At 36.8% G+C, this 23,281-nt stretch overlaps 1 protein-coding gene across 25 annotated transcripts in view; it reads right to left on the bottom strand.

The window, feature by feature from the left end:
- The window catches only part of SUGCT (succinyl-CoA:glutarate-CoA transferase), a 743,714-nt gene that overhangs the window by 424,296 nt on the left and 296,137 nt on the right, over positions 1 to 23,281 (bottom strand). For 23 of the 25 annotated variants that reach the window (XM_088797848.1, XM_088797840.1, XM_088797832.1 and 20 more), the window contains 2 exons: positions 20,931 to 21,002; positions 7,169 to 7,266 (listed from right to left, as the gene is read on the bottom strand). In XM_088797848.1, coding sequence (XP_088653974.1) covers positions 7,169 to 7,266; positions 20,931 to 21,002 — 170 coding nt within the window. The remainder of the gene's footprint in view (positions 1 to 7,168; positions 7,267 to 20,930; positions 21,003 to 23,281) is intronic. The other 2 variants (XM_088797837.1, XM_088797827.1) reach the window with 1 other exon arrangement.

Here is a 23,281-nt window from a genome sequence, read left to right as displayed (position 1 = left end):
TACAGACATGACTTGTTCAACATGTATACTCATAGACAGCATTTTTTAAAAAGCAATTTAAAGTTGTCAGCAGTTTCTTTCCAAGCTACATTTATTTTTCTATGATTATTTTTCTATGATTATTTTTTCTGCCCGATAAAATGACACTCAGTTTGCTATTTCACCTGTTGAACTATCTTTCTTCACCTATCTAATTCTATTTGTCCTTCAGGAGGCATCTGTCTCTAGGAAGCCTTCCCTGATTTGCCCAGATGGAGGTGGTTGCCACTTCTCAGGGCTCCAGCACCTGCACATGTGCTGGCCTGGCACTGTGCACACACTGCTCAACCATCGCTGTACTCCTTTATTTCCTAATTAGACCTTGGAGCCCATCAAGGGCTCAGATCTTATCTGTCTCCTCTGCATCTGCAGCACCAGAGCCCCAAGTCCCTGGCCAACAATGTTGGTGAGGAGAGAAAGGGGAGAAATAAAATGAATTGTGGTTTACTGTCTCTATCATTTCTCTCTTCCTTCATCCTCATTCATGTTTTCCAATTATTTCTCCCCAAGTGCTAATATGTCATCTTCATCCTTCTCTTTAGTTCCAATGCACATCATGATCTTCACCCTTTGTGAGGTCCTAACTATGGTAAAAACGCTGATGCGTCGTGAGCGCTGCTGCTTTAGCAGTTTGTTATTCCTCGGCGTCGCAGAGAAGGGGTTTGCTTTAACAGGCCCTGGACGGGTCTCTATTATATCTCCTCTTCTGTGCTTCAGTCAGAACTTTTAACGTGCTTTAGCTCTGCCTAGTTTTCAAGATCAGCAGCTGGGTAAACAAACTTTCTGCAACACCCTGGATCAGATGGCAAGCTCAGGGGAAAGTCTTCAGCCTTTAAATTTAAAAAAAAAACAAAAAACAAAAAACAAAACCCTTGCTTATGGCGTGGATGGGGAGTAGGGACATCTGAGAGCTGAGGGAATGTGCGTGGGCTGGTGGGGGAAGGAAAACTCGCTTGACGACAAAACCATGCAGCTGCCTTCCTGAATGAGACCCACAGCTCCGGCGAGTAGCATCAAATATATTTAGCAAGAATAACAGAAAAGTGAGGTAAGTGACTGACATTTCTAGTAGGCACTTTCAAAAGAGTCTGTGACTTTCATAGGAGAACGCAAAAGGAATCACCAGATTCTAAAACATTTAAATAAATGCTTACCATGGGCGGGGAAGTTATCTTGGAAAATTACTCAGGAAGTGAATCAAAACTTACTCCATAAAAGCACTTTGAAACGAAGATTTTGAAACAGGAGCGGAAACTTTTTATGTATATTTAGGAAAGTAATTTTGTAAAAATCCATAAATGCTTCTGTTTCACATGTGGCTATCAAATTGGGTGAAAAGGATGAGTTGGTTTTTTGTTTGTTTGTTTGTTTGTTTGTTTGTTTGTTTCAAGAAAACCATGAGTGCATCATTCCTAGATTTTTTTGTTTAAAAGTTGTCTGCAGTGCAAATTCACTCTCACAAATCTCTACATTTTTACATATTTTAACAACTTTCTAAAATAAAAATGTAGGCTGAGGAAAGTGTCTATGAGCATTAAAGGAAAGCATTTATAACATAATATTTACAACATGTTTAATAGCAGACAACAGGCAAAAACATGGTAATATAGCTACTGTCACCAAAATAATGCTTTCACTATAGGAATGATTGGAAAACCACACTAAAAAAATTGTAGCATGTGTATCAACATGCTCAAAAAGACACGAAGACAATAAAATACTAACCTATACAGCCTATAGCTGCAGTACTTTAGTCAACCAACATTTTAAAAACAGTTATATGAAAAATATGGAATTCTAACTTTGTAGACATATCAAAACAAATGATTTTATGAAAGAGTTTGTTTTTGTTTTTAGTCTTCTAGAAAGTCTGCAAGAGTTACTCTAATTAAAGTCTGGATGGGAGGGCAGAGCTTTTGTTTTGTTTTTTTATGCTATATCCCTAGTGCTCAATACAGTCGCCAGCACATAGTAGATGTTAAGTAACTATTTGTTGAATTAATGAGTGAGAGAATGAATAAAAGAGAAGCATATACCATTGAAACTCTTGGGTCCCTCAGGAGAGGAAGGAGGTGTTGCTGCCTCTAAGCTACTGGAAAACTGAATTCTACCAGGTAGAGTATTCCCTTCAAGACATCTCTTCAGGGTGGGCCAAATGGGTGAAGGTAATTAAAAGGTAAAAACTTGCAGTTATAAAATGAATAAGTTCTGGGATGTAATATACATCATGGTGACAGCAGTTAATCATACTGTATTATATACTTAAAAGTTGCTAAGAGAGTAGATCTTAAAATTTCTCATCACAACAAAAAAACTGTAACAATGTAAGGTGATGAATGTTAACTAAACTTATTGTGGTGATCATTTCGATATATATATATATATATATATATATATATATATATATATATATGACATATTACATGTTATATATATATATATATATATGTATATGAGGTGTGATCAAAACATAAGGTGAATGTTTAAATTAAAACAATTATTACAGTAAAAGACACACTGCCATTTATCCCCCTCAGAATACACCCCCTCACTTGGAACACACTTATCCCATCGTTCTTGCCACTTTCTGAAGCAGTTATGAAGTTCTCTTTCATGAGTGTTTTTAGTTGTGCTATTGTGGCTGCCTCGATGTCCTGAATTGGTTCAAAACATTTGTCTTTCATGGTCAGCTTGACTTTAGAGAAGAGCCAGAAGTCACACGGTTCCAGAGCCAGTGAATAAGGTGGATGAGGACACACCGTAATATTTTTGTTTAACAGAAATTGCCATATACCAGAAGCGATGTGTGATACAGAGCGTTGTCATGATGGAGGATGAAACCGTTTGCTCATTTCTCAGGCCATTTTCCATGCACATTGTTTCTTAAACACTCTAATAAGCCCTTATAATATTCAGAGTTCACTGTAGTGCTCCTGGGTACAAACTCAGCCCACACAATTCCATCAAAGTCAAAAAACACAATTAACATCACCTTGATGTTACTCGTAGATCTTGATTGATGCACTCTTTTTGCACAAGGAGAGCTGGGTAATTTCCACTGAGAACTCTGAACCTTAGTCTCAGAATCATAACCATAGACCCAAGTTTCATCTCCTGTGATGACATGTCTTAAAAAGCTGGAATCTGAAGTGGCATGATCATGCAACGCCGATGAAATTAACAAATGCTGTTGGTTTTGTTCGACAGTCAAAATGCGTGGAAGAAATTTCCCACTCACTCGCCTAATGTTCAAATCTGTTGTTAAAATGCTTTGAGTGGAACCATAAAAGATGTTCAGATCCACAGAAATTTCCCTAATAGTCAATTGCCTGTTTGATAGAATCATTTCACTTACTCTTTCAACATTCTCTTGGGTTTTTGATGTTTCAGGACATCCTGATCACTCATCGTCTTCAATGGATTTACAACCATCATGAAATCACTCAAACCACTTGTAAACTGTCTTCATGGTCACTACAGCATCATCACAAACTAATTTTAACATTGTATGTGCTTCTTTAGCACTATTTTGCAGTTTGAAACAAAATTTCATGTTAATGCGTTTTTCATGATCCATGATTTATGGCACACTTTAAAACACACCTTCTCTCAACCATAGCTCACACCCAACTGACTGCACCAAACAAGCTGAAACTTGTCACACACTGTTACCAAGGTTTGAACGCTGCTTCCTGTATTAAAGGTCCCTGCCTTTCCGTTGGATGGCACTCGGCAGCAGGATTCACCTTGTTCTTCGATCACACCTGATATATATATATATATATATAATATATATATATAATATATACATATATTATATATATAGAATCATGTTGAACACCTTAAACTAATACATGTTATATGTCAATTATAACTCAATAAAACTGGGGGGAAAAAGATGCCCTATTAGGTTAATTAGAAAATAAGTCATTGATAAGCAAACTCAGTTTATGACCAAACAAAATCCTTTGTTTCACAAGTTTAAGAAACCACCCATCCTAGAGTCATAACTCTTACAACATGATGAGCCTGCCACCTTCCCCTGCTCTCTCTGGACCCACCTACGTCCACTCTGCCTCTTGATCACTGATCTCCACACACTGTCCTCTTCGCTTCTCCTTAAACTCCCAACTATGCACCAGCCGCCCGGGGGAACCTTCTCCGAGATGTCTGCTGGTCTCCCTCTCTCTTCTCCTATAGGATTCTGCTCAAGTGTCACTTTATCAGAGAGGCCCTAGCCAGCCAGCCGGACACCCAACTTTTGGCACTGCTAGTTTCCCTTCCCTGCATTTTCACCAACTCACTGTGTTTCATTTACTTCTCTATCCCCAGTGCTCAACAAATATTTATTCAGTGATTGAACAAACAAGGACACAGCAACGTTTCATGTACCACTTCAGGGAGGCAATATGATACATGTAAAAAGTATTGCCTTTTGAATCCCATTCTTAACTATTCACCATGTGCCTGACCTTGAGACTAACCTTCCCACACTTTGGAATTTTCATCTGTAAAGTGGGAATACTAATAATACTTTTCTGGTAACTACTTGGCATTGAAAAAATGCTGGGTCCTATCCTTGCTTTCTGCTTACCTCCTTTTTGTGGTTGAGAGCTAATATGTCTATGATTCACAAGTTCTGAGATTGCTGTGAAATGAAAGGAACAATGTGTTGAGCAGACCTTTAATAATATTCCCAACAACAACTCATGTGGATTCTGTTTGTGTTTAATAACTGATGGGCTGGATACAAGGCACAAAAGGACACCTTGTCTTCTAAACCAATGTAGAGACATTTGAGGATGGTTTCATGAAGCTGTAGAACTGACCTGAAAGCACGACTGTTTCAGAATAATGGTCAGTCTGGGAAGCATTCCAGGAGAGAATGAAAGAAACCGAAGGGGAGTGTGGTTGGAGCAGGCACTTTATATTGAGAAAGGGGAAAAGAAAAGATCGTGTCAGGGTGTGGAAGACCATGATGTCAGATTAAACAGACTAAAGACACCAGATTTAATACTACAGTTAGGAGAGAGCCACTAAACACTTTGAATATTAGAAAAACACAGAATCACATAATGAGAATGGTAAATTTTAAAATGTTCAGAGACTTTGGAAAGCCGAGGAGTAGACCATACTAATGAACCCAGTGACATCTGTTCAGAAAAACAAAGGACAAGGTTATAAGTGGGAATGTATCCCATCCTAACTTTCCCTGGTCTCCACTGTTTGATCAACCATAAGAGAGGAGACTTGAGCTGGAAGGGACTGAAGAACTGCGTAGCATGAGGGCACCAAAAAACGTCAGCACACTGGCACAAGGGAGCCGGAAATCTAGGCTGCAAGCAGCACGGGCTCTCCTGGGACTTTGTGTAACAGCAGGTCCTATGATGTGACGTCTCCCATGAAATTCCTTGTCCTAAGACCATCCTCTGCTCTCTTCTTTGTACTTTGATTCCTTGTCCCTTATTCAGTCTAAATGAAGACGTACAAACCTATGGGTTCCAAAATGCTGGAATTCCCCTTCTGTATATATGAGTAGAAAAAAGAAGGTGACAGATTATTTAATTCACCCCAAAGAGGGAAAACAGAAATTAATCTATTATAGGTACTACTAACAGCCTTTTCACAGCAGAATTCTGTAACAGAATTTAGCAAGGAATAGAAGTTTTAGGACTTAGGAAACCAATTAACATAACTTAGAGGTTCTTGAAGTTATGCAAGTGTTGGCAGCTAAATAATAAGATGAAACTTGTGTCTGCCTAAGTTTTCTATTTTTCTTGGGTCCACTCTTCTTACAGCATGGATATGATTTATTTAGACTATCAAAGAGCTTTTATAAAGTTCTCACAAGTGCCTATTATTGAAACTTGGTAACCACGGTGTGAAAGGAAAAGGTCATATCAATGAATTAAATGAATTAAAAACTGCTTGATAGGCAAAGAGGCAAAAAGCAGGAATAAATGGCCAGTTCTTATGTGGGGAAAGGTTAATGACTGCGGGCTCTCAGGCTTTGCAGGAGAGTCAGAGTTCTACTCCATGACCAGGAAAGGGAGCCGGGTTCCCACTGCCTGTTCTCTGTGAATCAATCCCACCCGCAGAGCCCCATTGAGGGAAGAGCATTTGGCACACGGAGGAGATACGGGCAGTGTGGAGAAGTGCTTAAAATCCAGGAGGGAGAAAACAGGTAATGACCAGTGACTCGTGTACAGATCCCCAGATATAAAGGCGACAGAAATAAAATTACATTTGCAGAATTTTATTTTCTAAGAACTTTGATATATACTGCATAGAAATACAAGGGCCTTTTCAAAAGAAAAGTATGGTATTCGAATAAAAGTACTTAATTTATTGGCATAAGAACAAATAAAATGTTCCACCCTGATGAATAGCTCAAGCTGACATCCAGATACACAAAAACCACAAAGCCTATTTTATACACTGAGAAATGTAGAAATAAAACAAGTGAGACTGATAAAAAATATTAAGAATTACTACCCTTTTCTGAGGCAAACTTGAAAAATTGGTACAGGTTTTAACAAAAGCACAACCTGACATTAATGGAGTAATTTGGAAATCCAATACTCTAATTGATTAACATTAATCCTTTGTGACCCATAAATCACTCAGACGTTTTTAAAACATCATGACAAACTTCACAGGAGAGGCTCAGGAAAGCCAACACACTCTTGACTTAACCTCCCTTTGTCTCATTTTCCTTATCTGTAAAAAGGGAAATAACACAAAACTTACCTCACAGGATGATGGTAAGGGTTAAGTGAGATCAGGAGTGGAGTTTTTAACACAGTAAAAGTAAAAAATAATGTTAAATTGTTATTTTTGTTGTTGGTATTTATGACAGACGAAACACAAACAACATGCCACAGACATTCAAGACATTGTGACTTTCTTGTTTATATCATTGTTATACTCAGTACTTAAGAAGACATATAAAATGCTTTCAAATGAAGAAAATACTTAGCTTTAAAATATCTTTCCACTAACCAATTTAGGGAAATGGAAGAGAATTACAAGTTGATCTAAATAAGCCAAAAAAGAACAGCGCAAAACATCAGTAGTAAAATGCTAATGACATAATTCTTAAATGTACAAACAGTAGATCCAAGCTTACCGTGCAGACAGTATTCTGATAAGCTCTTTCCTGTTCTGTACCCGAAGGTGGTTAGTCTTATACTTGCAGTCATCAATCAGTTCAGGCACATTCAAGATCTAAAAGGGGAAAAAAATTTACTGTCTAATTCACAAGTTTTTCATGTACCTGCCTATGAGTACTAGTGTCCAAGGTCTACCACTCGCGTCCCAAGACCATTCCTAGCTGGTCTTTAATCTTCTCTCAACAGGGGTATATAGCAACAGAGGGAAGCAGCAGGAAGGATCATGCAATTAGGCTGTAATGCTGTGACTGGGCTGGTCATTTATAAGAAGTTCTTACTACAGCTTTTACATGTGGGAGCACAGGAAAGGAGTCATCAGACCCTTGTAATAAGTCTTGGATTCATATATGACAATATAGGAAAAGAGTTATCAGATTCTCACCATAAACTCTCATCTAGAGGGAGTATGAAGAGAGGTACAAAACTGGATAAAACTGACCTAATTCTGAGAACCAGTATCTTAAGTGCACGTCTGAACTTACATGAAGCCCATAATCAACATATATCTTCGAGGTGCATTCACTTATTTGTTCCACATGTAAATAATATTATCTGTCCCAGCAGTCCTATCCAGGCTGTTGTACAAGGTGCTAAAATAAAGGGAAAGTATGTACAGTTGCCCCAAATGCTCACCATTAAAACAATGTCAAATTAAAAAATATTCTTCCCATAGAAGTGTCACTATTTTTCTTTAATATCTCTCCCTGAAGGAATAACAAATAGAAATGCTTTTATATATATACTTCCTCTTTTGTTCCTCCTCAACAAAGGCAAAATCTATCTTGCAAGTCCCTTTGGACATCCTGCGGTTTTCAAAAAAGACCACAGTGGAAGTACCCAGTGGCTTTGGAATTGAAAAGAAGTTTTAAAAAGAATCTGTGGAAGCAGAGTTTGGCAGTTGTGTTGGAAAGTCAGAAGGAGTATTTATGGGCTAGGGGTACGGCCTGCAGCCTACCTAAAGCTTCACTACCTCTATTAAGTATTTACTTTAAATATAAACATTTAATGGTTTCATTTGTTTCCCACAGGTTAAATAAAATCAATCCATTCATCATCTTACACAGCAGAGAGAAGTGAAGACTACTCCCTGAAGTGAAGAGAGCATGTCAGTGGTGTGATTTCTCTTTCACATGTTTCACCAGTTCATTTCCTTCAGGAATATAAACACAGCATTACTCTCTCACATTTTACAAAGCGACATCATGTACAGTGCCCTTTCTAAACACTGCCCTGTCACACCTGAGCCCAGAATTGGCCTCAAGGCTTGTCAAGGAATCCAAACCCAGCCTCGTTGCCTTAGAGTGAATAAGTCACTTCAAGAAAAAGCAAGTGCCGTCACCGATTCACAGGTGAAATTTATAAATCTGGTCTCACCTGGAATACACCATACGCTACATAAACGACTATTCAGTGACTGCACTTAAGGGTAACTGAGATGCCCTTGTGTGTTCTGCTTTGAATTTGACTAATTGGACCTCTTTTCTCTTTGACAGTGTGAAGTAATGGGTCAAAGTCTGTCTTCAGCTATGCACACATTCAGAATATTCTGGACTCCGCCTCACATGTTGTGATCATAAACATTTTTTACGTGCTTTAAAGAGTGCTGCCTGTGACTCTATTTCTGCTTTGTTTGCTCGTTTATTCAGTCCTTTAGATTCTACATATAAGTGAGATCATATGGTATCTGTCTTTCTCAGTCTGACTTACTTCACTTAGCATAATATCCTCTACGTCCATCCATATTGTTGTAAATGGTAAGATTTCACTCTTTTATGGCTAAGTAATATTCCATTGTATAAATGATGGTTGCTAGATGGGAGGGGGTTGGGGGATGGGGGAGAAGGTAAAGGGATTAGAAAGTACAAATTAGTAGTCACAAAATAGTCATGGGGATGTGAAATACAGCATGGGGAATACAATCAATAATGTTGTAAGGACTATGTAGGGTGCCAGATGGACACTGGACTTCTGGGGGCATCACTTCATAGACTGAGTAGATCCCTGACCACTGTGTTGTACAACTGAAGTTGATGTAGAATAATATTGAATGTCAACTATAAAAATATATAAATATATATATATATATATATATATATATATATATATACACACACACATATATATATTCATATTCATGGGATATAAAGTACAGCATAGGGAATATGGTCAATGGTATTGTAACAGCTATGTACGATGTTAGATCGGTAGTAGACTTGGGGGAGGCGCTTATCATTTTGTAAGGGGTATAAATGGCTAATCATTATGTTGTTATGCACACCTGAAACTAACATAAAAATAATAAAATAAAATAAAATAAAATAAAATAAAATAAATAATGCTGCCTGAGACAAAATGAAACAATGTAAATGGAAAGTGCTTCATATATCAGGCACTAAATAAATGTGAAGTATTCCAACTAGGTCCTATTTTCCCCCAAAGAAATAACAAAGCATGTGTTTATTCAAAAAAGAAGGATGGCAAAGAGGAAGGTAAGGAGAAAAGAATAGAGAATGTCTTTACTTAACCTTCATTTCTTAGGGATGTTTCCACTGAGTGTAGAAATCTGGGTAGAAGTTCTTCCCTTTCAACCCTTTAAACATTGTGCCACTTCTCTCTGGGCTGGTAGCTTCTGAAAAATCTGCAGTCAGTTGAGGCAGTGTTCCCCCATGGCTAACAGATCATTTTTCTGTAGGTGATTTCAAAATTTTTATTGTGGTCTTTAGTTTTCAGCAGTAAGATTTTGATGTTTTGGGCATGGATGTATTTGGGTTTTATCCAATTTGAGGTTGGCTGAAATTATTAAATCTGTAGGTTTTTATCTTCCACCAAATTTGGGAAGTTTTCAGCCATTATTTCTTCAAATATTTTTTTTCAACATGTGTTCTTTCACCTCTCCTTCTGGAACTACAATAACATAAATATTTTTGTTATTGTCCCTAAAGATCTGTTCTTTCCTTCTTTTATTTTTAGGGACAGGGACTATTGTGTTTTTCTTGCTATAGCTCAGCTTGAATAATTTCTTATCTATTTTCAGGTTTTTTAAATGTTTCCTCTGCATCTCCATTGTGCTATTAAGCTCACCTAGTGAAAGCTTCTTTTTTATTTAGTTGCTGTATTTTTTCAGTTATAAAATTTCTATTTTGTTCTTCATATCTTCTATTTCTTTACTGAACACTTCTACTTTTCCATTTATTGCTTTTTAATTATAGTTGACATATAATATTATATTAATATCAAGTGAAAACATACTTATTCAACATTTATATACCTTACAGAGAGATCACCGTAATAAGTCTAGTAATTATCTGTCATCATACAGTTATTATGATATTATTGACTATATTCCCCATGCTGTACATTACATCTCCATGACTTATTTGTTTTATACTTGGAACTTTGTACTACGTAAATCCCTTCCTTTTTATTGCCTATGTCCCAATCCCCTCACCACTGGCGACCATCAATTGGTTCTCTGCATCAATGAGTTTGCTTCTGTTTCATTTTGTTTGTTCACGTTTTGGTTTTTAGATTCCACATATAAGGAGAATCTTATACTATTTGTTTTTTCTGTCCAACTTATTTCACCTAACAAAATACTCTCTAGGCCATCCATGTAGCCACAAATGACAATACCTCTTTCTTTTGGTGGGTGAATAATATTCCATTGTATACATTTATACCACATCTTTTTTATCTATTCCTCTATTGATGGACACCTGGATTGCTTAGATAGCTTGGCTCTTGTAAACAATGCTGCAGTTAATATTTGTGTGCATACATCTTTTTTAAGACTGTTTTCATTTTCTTCAGATAAATACCCAGAAGAGAAATTGCTGTGTCATGCAACAGTTCCATTTTTAATTTTTTTAGGAATCTCCATACTGTTTTCCATAGTGGCTGCACCAATTTACAATCTCAGCAACAGTTCCCAACTGTTCCTTTTTTCCACATCTTTGCCAGTAATTGTCATAGGTTGTCTTTTTTATTAATAGCCATTTTGACAGGTGTGAGGTAATATCTCATTGTGGTTTTGATTTGCATTTCCCTGTAAGTCAAATGATTAGTGATGCTGAGCATCTTTTCATGTGTCTGTTGGCCATTTGTATGTCTTCTTTAAAGAGATGTCTACTCAGGACCTGTGCCCATTTTTTCATTGGATGGATTTTTGTTTGGGGCTTTTTTTTTTTTTTTTTTTTGATGTTGAGCTATATGAATACTTTGTAAGTTTTGGATATTGACCCCTTATCAGATATATCACTTGCAAATATCTTCCACTCGATAGCTCCCACTTTTCATCTTGTTGATAATTTCCTTTGTTGTGCAATAGCTTTTTAATGTAGTCCCATTTGTTTATTTTTTATTTTGTTGCCTCTGCCCAAGGAGCCAAATTTAAAAAAAAATAAAAAAAATAAAAAAAGATCATTAAGACCAATGTCAAAGAGTTTACTGCCTATGTTTTCTTCTAGGAGTTTTATGGTTTCAGGTCTTATATTTAAGTCTTTAATGAATTTTGAGGGGTTTTTTTGTATATGGTATAAGAAAGTGGTCTAGTTTCATTTTTTTACATGTACCTGTCAGGTTTTCCCAAAACCATTTATTGAAGAAAACTGTCTTTTCCCCATTATACATTTTTCCTATTTTCTCAATATTCATTGACCATGTAAGTGTGGATTTATTTTTAGGCTCTCTAATATGTTACATTGATATAAGTGTCTGTTTTTGTGCCAGAATGATGCCGTTTTGATTACTATAGCTTTGTAGTATAGTTTGAAATCAGGTAGTGTGATACCTTCAACTTTGTTCATTTTCAAGATTACTTTAGCAATTCAGGATTTTTGTGGTTCCATGTAAATATTAGGATTATTCTAGTTTTGTGAAAACTGCCACTGGTATTTGGATAGGGATTGCATTGAATATGGAGGTTGTTTTGGGTACTATATACATTTTAACAATATTAGTCCTTCCAATCCATGACCATGGTATAGCCTTCCATTTCCTTGTGTCTCCTTCAATTTCTTTTTCAATGTCTTATAGTTTTCAGAGTGCAGGTGTTTCACCTCCTTATTTAAATTTCTTTCTAGGTATTTTACTCTTTTTAATGCAATGGTAAATGAGATTTTTCTTTTATGTAATTTCTCTTTCTGACAGCTTGATATTTGTGTATAGAAATGCACCTGATTTCTGTATATGAATTTTGTATCCTGCAACTTTACTGAATTCATTCATCAGTTCTAATAGGTTTTAGGTGGAACCTTTAGGATTCTCCATACATAGTATCATGTCATCTGGAAAAACTGACAATTTTACTTTTTCCATTCTGATTTGGATACCTTTTATTTCTTTTTCCTAATTACTGTGGCTAGGACTTCCACTATGCTGAATAAGAATGGTGAGAATGGGCATCCTTGTCTTGTTCCTGATCTTAGATAAAAAGATTTCAGCTTTTCACCATTGAGTATGATGTTAGCTGTGGGTTTGTCATATATGACCTTTATTATGCTGAGGTATGTTCCTTCTAGACCCACTTGTTGAGAGTTTTTATCATAAATGAATGAACTTTGTCAAATGCTTTTTCTGCATCAATTGAGATGATATATGATTTTTATCTTTCATTTTGTTTATGTGGTGTACCACGTTAATTGATTTGCAGATATAGAACCAAACTTGCATCCCAGGAATGAATCCCACTTGATCATATTGTATGATCTCTTTAGTGTATTGCTGAATTCAGTTTGCTAATATTTTAATAGGATTTTTATATCTGTGTTCATGAGGGTATTGGCCTGTAATTTTCTTTTTTATAGTTTGTTTTGGTATCAGGATAACATTGGCCCTGTAGAATGGGTTTGGAAGCTTTCCCTCCTCTTCAGTTTTTTGGATTAGTTTGACAAGAATAGATATTAATTTATCTTTGAAGGTTTGGTAGAATTCACCTGTGAAGCCATCTGATCTTGGACTTTTGTTAGAAGTTTTTTGATTACTGATTTAATTTCGTTTCTAATAATCGATCTGTTCAGATTTTCTGTTTCTTTTTTATTCAATTTTGGAATTTTATGTTTCTAAGAACTTATCCATTTCTACTAGTTGTCCAATTTGTTGGGGTGCAATTATTCATTGTATTCTCATAATCCTTTGTATTTCTGTGGTATCAGTTGTGACTCTCTTCTTTCATTTCTGATTTTACTTAATTTAGGCCCTGTTTTTTTTCTTGATGAGTCTGGCTAAAAGTTTATTTATTTTGTTTATGTTTATGTTTCAAAGAACCAGGTCTTAGTTTCATTGATCTTTTCTATTTTTATAAGTCTCTATTTTATTTATTTCTAGTCTAATCTTTATTATTTCTTCCCTTCTACTCACTTTGGGCTTTGTTTGTTCTTTTTTAGTTCCCTTAGGTGTAATGTTAGATTGTTTGATATTTTTCTTGTAAGTTTCTTGAAGTAGGCCTGTATCGCTATAAATTTCCCTCTTAGAACTGCTTTTGCCGTGTTCCAAAGATTTTGGATCATTCTGTTTCCATTTTCATTTGTCTCACGATATTTTTTAATTTGCTCCTTGATTTCATTAACCCATTGATTGTTTAGCAGCAGGTTGTTTAGCTTCCACTTGTGTGTGAGTTTTCCAGTTTTCTTTTTGTAATTGATTTCTCTTTTCATACTGTTGTAATCAGAGAAGATACTTGATATGATTTCAATCTTCTTAAATTTACTGATACTTGTTTTGTGGCCTAACATACAGTCTATCCTGGAAAATGTTCCATGTGCACTTGAAAAGAATGTGTTCTGCTATTTTGGGGTGAAATGTCCTGCAGCTATATATTAATTCTATCTAATCTAATGTGTCATTTAAAGACACTATTTCCCATTGATTTTCTGCCTGGGTGATCTATCCATTGATATAAGTGAGATGGTAAAGTTTCTTACTATGATTGTATTACTATCAATCTCTTTTTATATCTGTAATTATTTGTGTTATGTATGTAGGTGATCCTATGTTGGGTGCATACATGTATACATGTGTTTTACAATCTTTTGTATTTATCCAATGTCCTTCTTTGTCTCTTGTCAGTCTGTTTTAAAGTCTATTTTGTATGAAATAAGGATTGCTACCCTAGTTTTCTTTTCACTTTTTTTTGCATGAAATATCCTTTTTCATCCCTTCACTTTAACTCTGTGTGACTTCCGGTCTGAAGTCAGTATCTTGTGGGCAGCATATGCACGGGTCTTATTCTTTTTAATTGATTCAGCCACCCTGTGCCTTTGATTGGAGAATTTAGTCCTTCTACATTTAGAGTAATTGTGGTTAGGTATGTACTTATTGCTATTTTATTAATTGTTCTCAAGGTGTCTCTATAGTTCTTCTCTGTTCCTTTCTCCTTCTCTTTCTGTCTTTTCTTGTATATTAATGACTTTTTTTTAATGATGCGTTTGGGACCTTTGTCTTTATTTTTGTGTGTCTCTATTATAGGTTTTTGGTTTGTGGTTACCATGAGATTTAGATATATCATGCTATGTTTAAAACAATCTATTTTTTACATTGATGGTAGCTTAAATTCAAATGCATCCCAAAAGCATTACACTTTTTACACACCCCTATGTTTGTGTTTTTTTAACATCATATTTTACAGCTTGTGTGTGTGTATCCCTTAATTTATTGTTGTACATACACATGCTCTTAGTTCTGTCTTTTAACCTTCATACAAGATTTATAATTGGTTGTTCCACTGCCTATACTAAGTGGCCTTTGTCTGTGATATTTTTTCATTCCTATATTTTCTTAGTTTTAGCCTTTTCTTTTCCACTAGAAGGAGTCCCTTTAACATTTCTTATAATGCCAGTTTAGTGGTGATTAACTCCTTTAGCTTTTGCTTATCTGGACAACTCTCTGTCTCTCTTTCAATTCTGAATGATAACCTTGCTGGGTAGAGTATCCTTGGTTATAGGCTGTGCTTCCCCCTTTCATCACTTTGAATACATTATGCCATTCCCTTTTGGTCTGCAGTATTTCTGCTGAAAAATCAGCTGACAGTCTTATGGGAGCTCCCTTGAAGGTAACTAACTGCTTTCCTCTTGCTTCTTTTAAGATTCTCTCTTTATCTTTACTCTCTGGCATTTTAATTATGATGTGACTTGGTGTGGGTCTCTTTGGGTTCATCTTGTTTGGGACTGTGCTTCCTGGACCTGAATGTTTGTTTCTTTTACCAGGTTAATAAAGTGTTCAGGCATTATTACTTCAAGTAGACTTTGTTCCTTTCTCTCTTCTTCTGAGATCCCTATGATATGAATGTTGGTATGCTTGATGTTCTCCCAGAGGTCCTTTAACCTATCTTCATTTAAAATAAGTTTTTTTTTTTCTTTTTGTTGTTCCAATTGGGTGATTTTTCCACTACCTTGTCTTCCAGGTTGCTGATTCAGTCTTCCACATCATCTCATCTACTACTGATTCCCTACAGTGTTTTTTTTGTTTGTTTGTTTGTTTGTTTTTCTTTTTCATTTCACTTGTTGTATTCTTCAGTTCTGACTGGTTCTTTTTTTACAGTTTCTGTCTCTTTGTTGAAGTTCTGAGTTCATCTATTCTTCTCCTGAGTTTGTTGAGCATTTTTATAACTATGTTTTGAACTCTTTTTTTTTTTTTTAATTTTATTTTATTAAATTTATTGGGGTGACAATTGTTAGTAAAATTACATAGATTTCAGGTGTACAATTCTGTATTACATCATCTATAAATCCCATTGTGTGTTCATCACCCAGAGTCAGTTCTCCTTCCATCACCATATATTCGATCCCCCTTATTTTTGAACTCTTTATCAGGTACATTGCTTGTCTCCATTTCATTTAGTTCTTTTTCTGGGGTTTTGTGTTGTTCTTTCACTTGGAACAAGTTTGTCTCCTCATTTTTGCTGTTTTTCTGTGTTTGTTTCTTTGAATTAGGTAAAACAGCAACCTCTCCTGGTCTTGAGGAAGAGCCTTCTTTGGAGCTTCCCCTTTGTAGACTGCATGTACGAGGTATCTGTAACAGGCCAGCTAGAGGTGGAGATGCAGAAAGCACGGGCCATAGGGAGTCCCAGGGGCAAGCCTCACCCAGGCTGCCTTGACGGACTGGCTGGGTCTGTTGTTGGAGACGGCTCAGGCTGCGAGGAGTCCTGGGGGCAAGCCGTGCCAGAGCCGCATTGGTAAGCGAGTTGGAGCTGATTTAGACTGTGGGAAGTTCAGGAGACAAGCTTCACAGGGGTGGGAGCTATAGTTGGAGGGGGTGTGGGCTGCAGGGAGTCCTGAGGGCAAGTCACAGACCTGGTGTGGGACTGGGGCCTAGAGCACACTGGGATGACCTTTGCCAGGTGCCCAGATCACCTGGATTGTGTTCCTGCCCATGTCATGCTCCCACCCATGGAATGGGAGCATGACAAATGTGAGAGCATGACAAATGGTACCCTCTAGGGTCTCTGATATTGGAAAGAATTCCCACAGTCCCCTTCCTGTTTAGAAAATGTTCTATGGTTAGTAAATGGATTTCCTTCCCATATAGTCTAGGTGCCTTTTAAACTACCAATTTTTTTTTTGCTGTGCCTCAGGGTGGATGAGTCTGTGCATGGGCCCTTCAGTGATCCCTCCCTACTTAACGTTAGTGCATTTGGGGTTCCCAGATACCCTGCATCTCTACCATCGATGTGTATGTGTTCTCTCTCATGTGCGGAAGGTGTTCAGTCAGCCCAACATTCTTCTTTCAAAGGTACTTCTCTGCCTATAAGTATGGATGCAATGTGTTTGTGGGAGAGGTAAGTTCAGGATATTCCTACACTGTCATCTGGGACCAGATCCCCTATGTTCCCATTTATTTCAACTGTGTCTGTGATGCTTGTTGGAGCATTTTTATAATAGCTGTTTTAAATTTTTTGCAAATTAATTCCAACATCTGTGTCATCTTGGCATTGACATTTATTGATTGTCTTTTCTCATGCAAGTTCTAGTTCTTCATATACTGAGTAATTTTGGCTTGTGTCCTGGACATTTTGAATATTACATTATGAGTCTCTGGGTCTGTTTAAATCCTACAGATATTTTTTGTTGTTATTGTTTTTAGCAAGCAGTTGACCTGGTTAGGTCCAGGCTGCAAATTCCAATCACGCTTCTGGGTGTTTCGGTTCTAGCATTGGTTCAGTTTTCAAAGTCTTTGCAGTACTATTCAAATCTGTCCCACATGTGCCCCCATTTAATGGTCATCCAGCAGCCTGGACAGTCGTCTATTTGTTAACTCAGTTCTCAACATCTTTGGTGTGTTGATTAGGATTGGGCTAGTGTATGAGCAGCTCCGGGGTGAGCACAGCAGTTCACAAACAACTTTAACGATCGCTTTCTGAAGCTCTTCCCTCTCTGCAATCTCTTTTCAGTTTCTTGCAGCTCCCCCTTTAGTTACCTCACTGCCCAGCATACTTTTGGGGCAGAGGCCATGGGAGGACAGTGAATAAAACAATAAGGATTCACTCCTCTTTCCTGGGATCCCAGCTCAGCAATAAAGAAAAAAGGTTTGGCTCCTGCTCACCTGTTGCTGCCATTATAGGGTTTCTTGGGAGCTGGGCCGTGAGGAAATGGGGAAGGAAAAATGGAGATTTTTCACAAGCTCTCTGACCTCAGAGTTCACTTTCATGCTCCTCGCCCAAGAATGAAGGGCGTTTCCTGAAGCTCAACTCTGTTCCCTGGTACCCACTGCCAGGTTTCAAGTTCCACGGTGGCCATGTTCACACTGGAGGGAAAGACTGGAAAACTTCCTGCCTATTTAGAGGTACTTCAAATTCTGGGGTTCTTCCCCAATTTTCTACTTTTCAGAGACCTCTTATAGATGCTCCATGCATTCTGTCCAGGTTTTATCTCTGTGTTCCATGGAAGAGACAAGGAGAAGTGTGTTTACCCCATTCCATCTCACCCAGAACCAGAATCTCCACACCTAATTTTCATAAAGGCTATTTGTAAGTGCATACTGTGAGCCAGGGCTGTACTGAGTATTTTACTTATCTAATCTCTTACAAAACTTACATGTTATAATCTTCATCTTATCGTGAAGACACAAATGCTTAGCAAAGATTAAGTACTTTACCAGAGGTCATCGGACTAGTTTCGAGACTTACAGAATACCATGGAATTATTATAATATCCTCAGACCACCTGCTCCGAAATCAACTACAATGCATATTACAATTGAAGTTTCCTGTACCCTATCTCAGATATACTAAGTCAAAATCTTTGGGAATGGAACTCACAGGGATTTCCTATGCATGCTGAAGTTGAGAACCAATGCATATTGCCTCCAATAAAAGAAACTTTCAGTCTAAATGACTTTTAAAAGGATGTCAATGTACTTCAAATAGGAATACCCATTAGTGTTGGCATCAATCAGTTTAAAATAGCTTACATGTGCTCACATTCCCCACTCTTCTGTATCATGTTAAGGGCCATAAAATAGGATTTGTTATAAACCAAGGTTCACTTTATATGCAGGAAGATTTTCTGAACCCTAAGCCTTGAACACAATGCTCTTGCTGTCACTCTAATCCCTGACAGTAAGAGCCCCCTAAGAGGACGCCTCCCCAAGAACTGTTAGTTAAGAGTGTATCAAATTCTATTTGGGGTGGAGATTAGACTTAAGTGAATTCTATTCATTCGTGGCAGACAATCTGCTACATTTCTTCACAGGAGGTAGAGTGGCCCTATCTTTCATGATGGACCCGATTTGGCAAAAGAACAATTTTGATGGGCTGTAAAAAAAACTGGGGACCTCATGAATGAATGACAAGCATCTCAGAATGAGATAAGAAACCCACTAGCTATATATGGGAGTGGGGAGAAGTTTGCATCAAAATAAGGACACAGATGATTTCTCTTAGGTAAAAAGGTTTTAGGACAAGTTTACATGTAAGGATATAATTATGAAGGTTGAAAAAATCAATCAGATTGCAATATTGCTCAACATGCCTAGCAAATGATGTAAATAATATTAAAATCCTATACTCATAAAACTTTTCTTCTGAGGATCCTAAGGAGTTTTATAGATATTGTCTTAACGGTTCATAATAGGGATTATCATTCCTAACTCACATATGGAAAAAACAAGGTCAAGTATGCCATTCTCTACCGCCTTCTGATAGTTTACTTTTTAAACAATGTGTCAGAATGCATCATGACAATAAGTCACATTTTAGTACGAAAACTTATGGCAAATATTCTGCTTTCAGAAAATCTTTTTTCAAAAAATGTTCTTGTGGATATTTATGAGGAAGTTCAAAAGTTTCAAATTAATCAGCAGTAATGAATCAAAAATAAAAAGAAATCAGTACAGTTATTTTCAAAAGTGAAGAAGAATATGTCAACCAGTGATTTCTCTTCCCTCCTCCCCCCATCTTCTGGAGAGAGCAAACTCCAAAACATATGGCCCAGGAAGAAAATCTGTACCCGTTTATAGCATCTCTGCAGCTAGAGTACGCAAATGACTTCATAGGCAACAGCTTCCGTATGTTTCATATTTTTAACATTGACCGTTCATAATACGGATTCTTTGATCCCAGATCAAATGTTTGAATCAATTTTCTCTACACTTACTCAGAGTCACCATTATAAAAGTTCCCCTCTTTCCCACCTCAGATGTTACAGCCCTTCCCGCAATCGGAACTATCTCCATTTGTCACCTTCTCCATGGTACTTCCCACCCCTTTGCTGTGGTTTTCAGTTCTACTCTCACACAAAACAGGCATGGTAATAAATAATTTTTGTACATAATAAGTTAACTGCAATAAACAAGGTTTGTATAAGGAACTCACAAGCATCCTGAATAAAACTGAAAGCTCATGGTATAATAGTATGATTAGTACAAAAAAATAAACCTCTCGCAATCAGAGAAAACATCCTTCGTAGGTGAGGCCTTATCCTACAGGTAAGAAAAACAAAAACAATATTTTTTTAAAAACTAGATTATATTCCTGGCGTTACAACTGGAAAAAGTGAACTGAAACCTAAGGCCTTAATTTAAAAGAAAAGGCCAAAAACGTCTAGATAAATGCAAAAACATCAACATTTTCAGAAATGTCTAAGCAATACTAAAAATTAGAGTATATTCAACATAAAATTATTTCAAATGATTCCAAGGCCTTTTTTAAGGCCTTGTTGAGGAGCAATATTTCTGATATACCTATTTGCTAAAATCTTAAAACATGCATTTTGCAGAAAGGTACTCATTAAACAAAAGCTAATTTAAAATTTTTTAAAAATTTCTAGTGCTAAATACATTAAATTTGGTAGTAGATTAACTATATGTGGGCCTAATTAGATCTCATGTTGTGAAAGGAAGGGAGAGAAGGAAAAAGAGCCTGCTGTAAAAATTCCTTTTTTTTTATTTATTTATTTATTTATTTATTTATTTATTTATTTATTTATTTTCATTTCCTTTTTGTCTGAACTGGTAGACAGGTCAAGTTTTAGGATAATTTAAGTTACTCTGATTCTTCATTTCAAAATACAGATACCTCAAAAAAAAAAAAATACAGTCAGAGTGCTGATTCAAACCCTGTACTTAGCATTTTTAAGTATGACAATGGCATTCATTTAAGTGCTAACAGGGGGTCCTGAGTTGGTTATAGACTTAGCAACACCTTTCTAGGCAAAATTTAACCTTCCGGCTTTAAACTAAATGAGTTGTTACATGTATCATCCACCCATCCCAATGGCTACAAATTACCTTGCACAGGGTAGCAAACTGCAGGTTATTTCCTGCTCCAACTACAAGATATCCATCCTTGGTTTTAAAAGCCTAAAATAAATAAATACACACATAAATATATATTTTTATATATTGAGAATACCACAAAAGTTGGCTTTAATTTCTAAAACTTATACAGAAAGCCTGTTCTAAAGCAATGTTATTAATTCAGTACCAACTAATCAGTATATTTTCCACTTATATTTGCATAGTTACTTTCATTTGGGATTTTCAAAGCACTTCCTGGCTCTTCCAATGTTATAACATTGGGGGGGCGGGGAGAGAAAATACTGGAATTTTGGAGTTTTACTACAACTCATAACATGAAATTCTGTATTCATTACGGTATAGATTAATATTGGATTTTCCCAAAGTTTTGTGTTTTGTTTTCATTTTTCCTTCTAGGGCAAAGAAAGAGGGTACGTTGTTTTCTACAAAGTGTAAGAAGAATTGGTGGGGGGGAAAGAAAGCAGGAAGGAAGGAAAGAAAGAAGGGAAGGAGGAAGGATGGATGAGTGAGCTGATAGAGCTACATTTCATCTTTGAAAATCTCAGATGTAAACCTTTGGGCAATTTTAACTTTTTAGTAAGTGAAAATTGACACATCTGGATCTCTGGACCACATGTGGCTTTATGTACCTGAAAATGTCTGCCCTTTTCGGAAACACATTCATTTGGACAGCAACACCTATAAGCAATGGCCACTCCCACCTCCCATAGTCCTAGCCCCTCTGGATAACTCAGCACTCCCTTTCCACATGTGATCACAGTACAGGTTGGAGGAACCAAACTTTACCCTCAGAAAGACTTGTTCCTACTGTCCTTAACGTAAATGAATTCCTTTAGTTTCCTTCCTTTCTATGTAGCAACTGCTCTGGATCTTCGCCTGCTTTTCTCCACATACTCCTGCCTCTGAGAAACACGATGTCCGTCTTTCTTGGCAGGGCTTACTCCTATGCTAATGACCTCGGTCCTACCTTGACTCACATCCTCCAGAACCCTACTCAATCACCTTGAATCTCTTCACGTCCACTGGATCGTTGTCTTCTGTCTACATATAGGCTCGTGCCTACATTAAAACTATTAACCACAACAAAACAAAATCTCCATCAATCCTGACACCCCTCTCAAGCTATCTTGAAATTTTTTTCCTTCCCCCCATCTCTAAATGATATGTAAGTGCCAGCTGCCTACACTTCTTCATCAACCACCAGTGATATTCCAATGCCCTCTGTCATCAGGATTCATATGCTATCAGTACACTGAGATTCTTTCCTTGACCCCTCTGTACTACTTAGTACTATTACCCATCCTATCCTTCAGGAACTGTCTTATCTCTTAAGCTCTGTCTGGGTTCACCTCCAATCTCTCTGACATGTTTCATGCCTCTTTCTCAGAATTACCTCCTCCTCAGCCTTCAGGATTCCTTAAGCATCTGCATTTGGCCTTTTAGTTCACTTGCTTCTTATGGTAACCACTAGCCACATGTGGCTATTGAATTTAAATAAACTAAAATTAAATTAGTCAAAAAAGATTATACATTGTGATTCCACTTATATGAAAAGTACAAAATAGACAAATCTATGGAGACAGAAAGATTAGTGGCTGCCTAGGGCTGAGGAAATTGTGGGAATTTGGGAGTTACTGCTAACTAATATCGAGGTTTTTTTTTGTCGGTGATGAAAATATTCAAAATTGATTGTGGTAATGACTGCACAACTCAGAATACACTAAGAACCACTGAATTCTATACTTTGAATGGGTGAAATGTATGTGAATTCTCAATAAAGCTGTTATTAAGAAAAATTAAATTAACATTTCGATTCCACAGATACACTAGTTTCGTGTCAAGCAGTCAATAGCCACATGTGGCCAGTGGCCACCATATTAGCACAGAAAGAGAACACTTCCGTCATTGCAGAAAATTGGACAGTTGCACAGTGCTGTTAGACTGCAGCTGGCAGACTGTAGTTTTTCTTTTATTGTTCCTACTAGGCCTAACATGATATCTGAAGAATATTAGGCAATTAATAAATGCTTGTAAAATGTTAATGAGTGAATCAAATGACTGCTTCCATGTAAAAGAACTGTGGCTAAAATGGATCAAGAAAAACACTTTAACAGAGTTTTATTTTATTTACATTTTTGCTTGATTTGGTAATAATATGACTAAGAAGGTATCACATGCACTATTTTAAATGTTTATTTTCCTTGTCCACAGGACAAAACAAAGTTAGTGTTATAAATAATGCATTAGTGTTCTCAAACTATTGAAAAGGAATCTGAAATAAAACTGTGAGTGAGGGACAAAAGATTCTGAGCAGAGATGTC

Source organism: Rhinolophus sinicus, chromosome 4, assembly GCF_057876585.1.
Source record: "Rhinolophus sinicus isolate RSI-liver-muscle chromosome 4, RSI-T2T, whole genome shotgun sequence".
In the NCBI taxonomy this organism is placed as follows: domain Eukaryota; kingdom Metazoa; phylum Chordata; class Mammalia; order Chiroptera; family Rhinolophidae; genus Rhinolophus; species Rhinolophus sinicus.
Note: the sequence above shows the minus strand (reverse complement) of the source record. Positions and strands in the feature narration are given on the sequence as shown.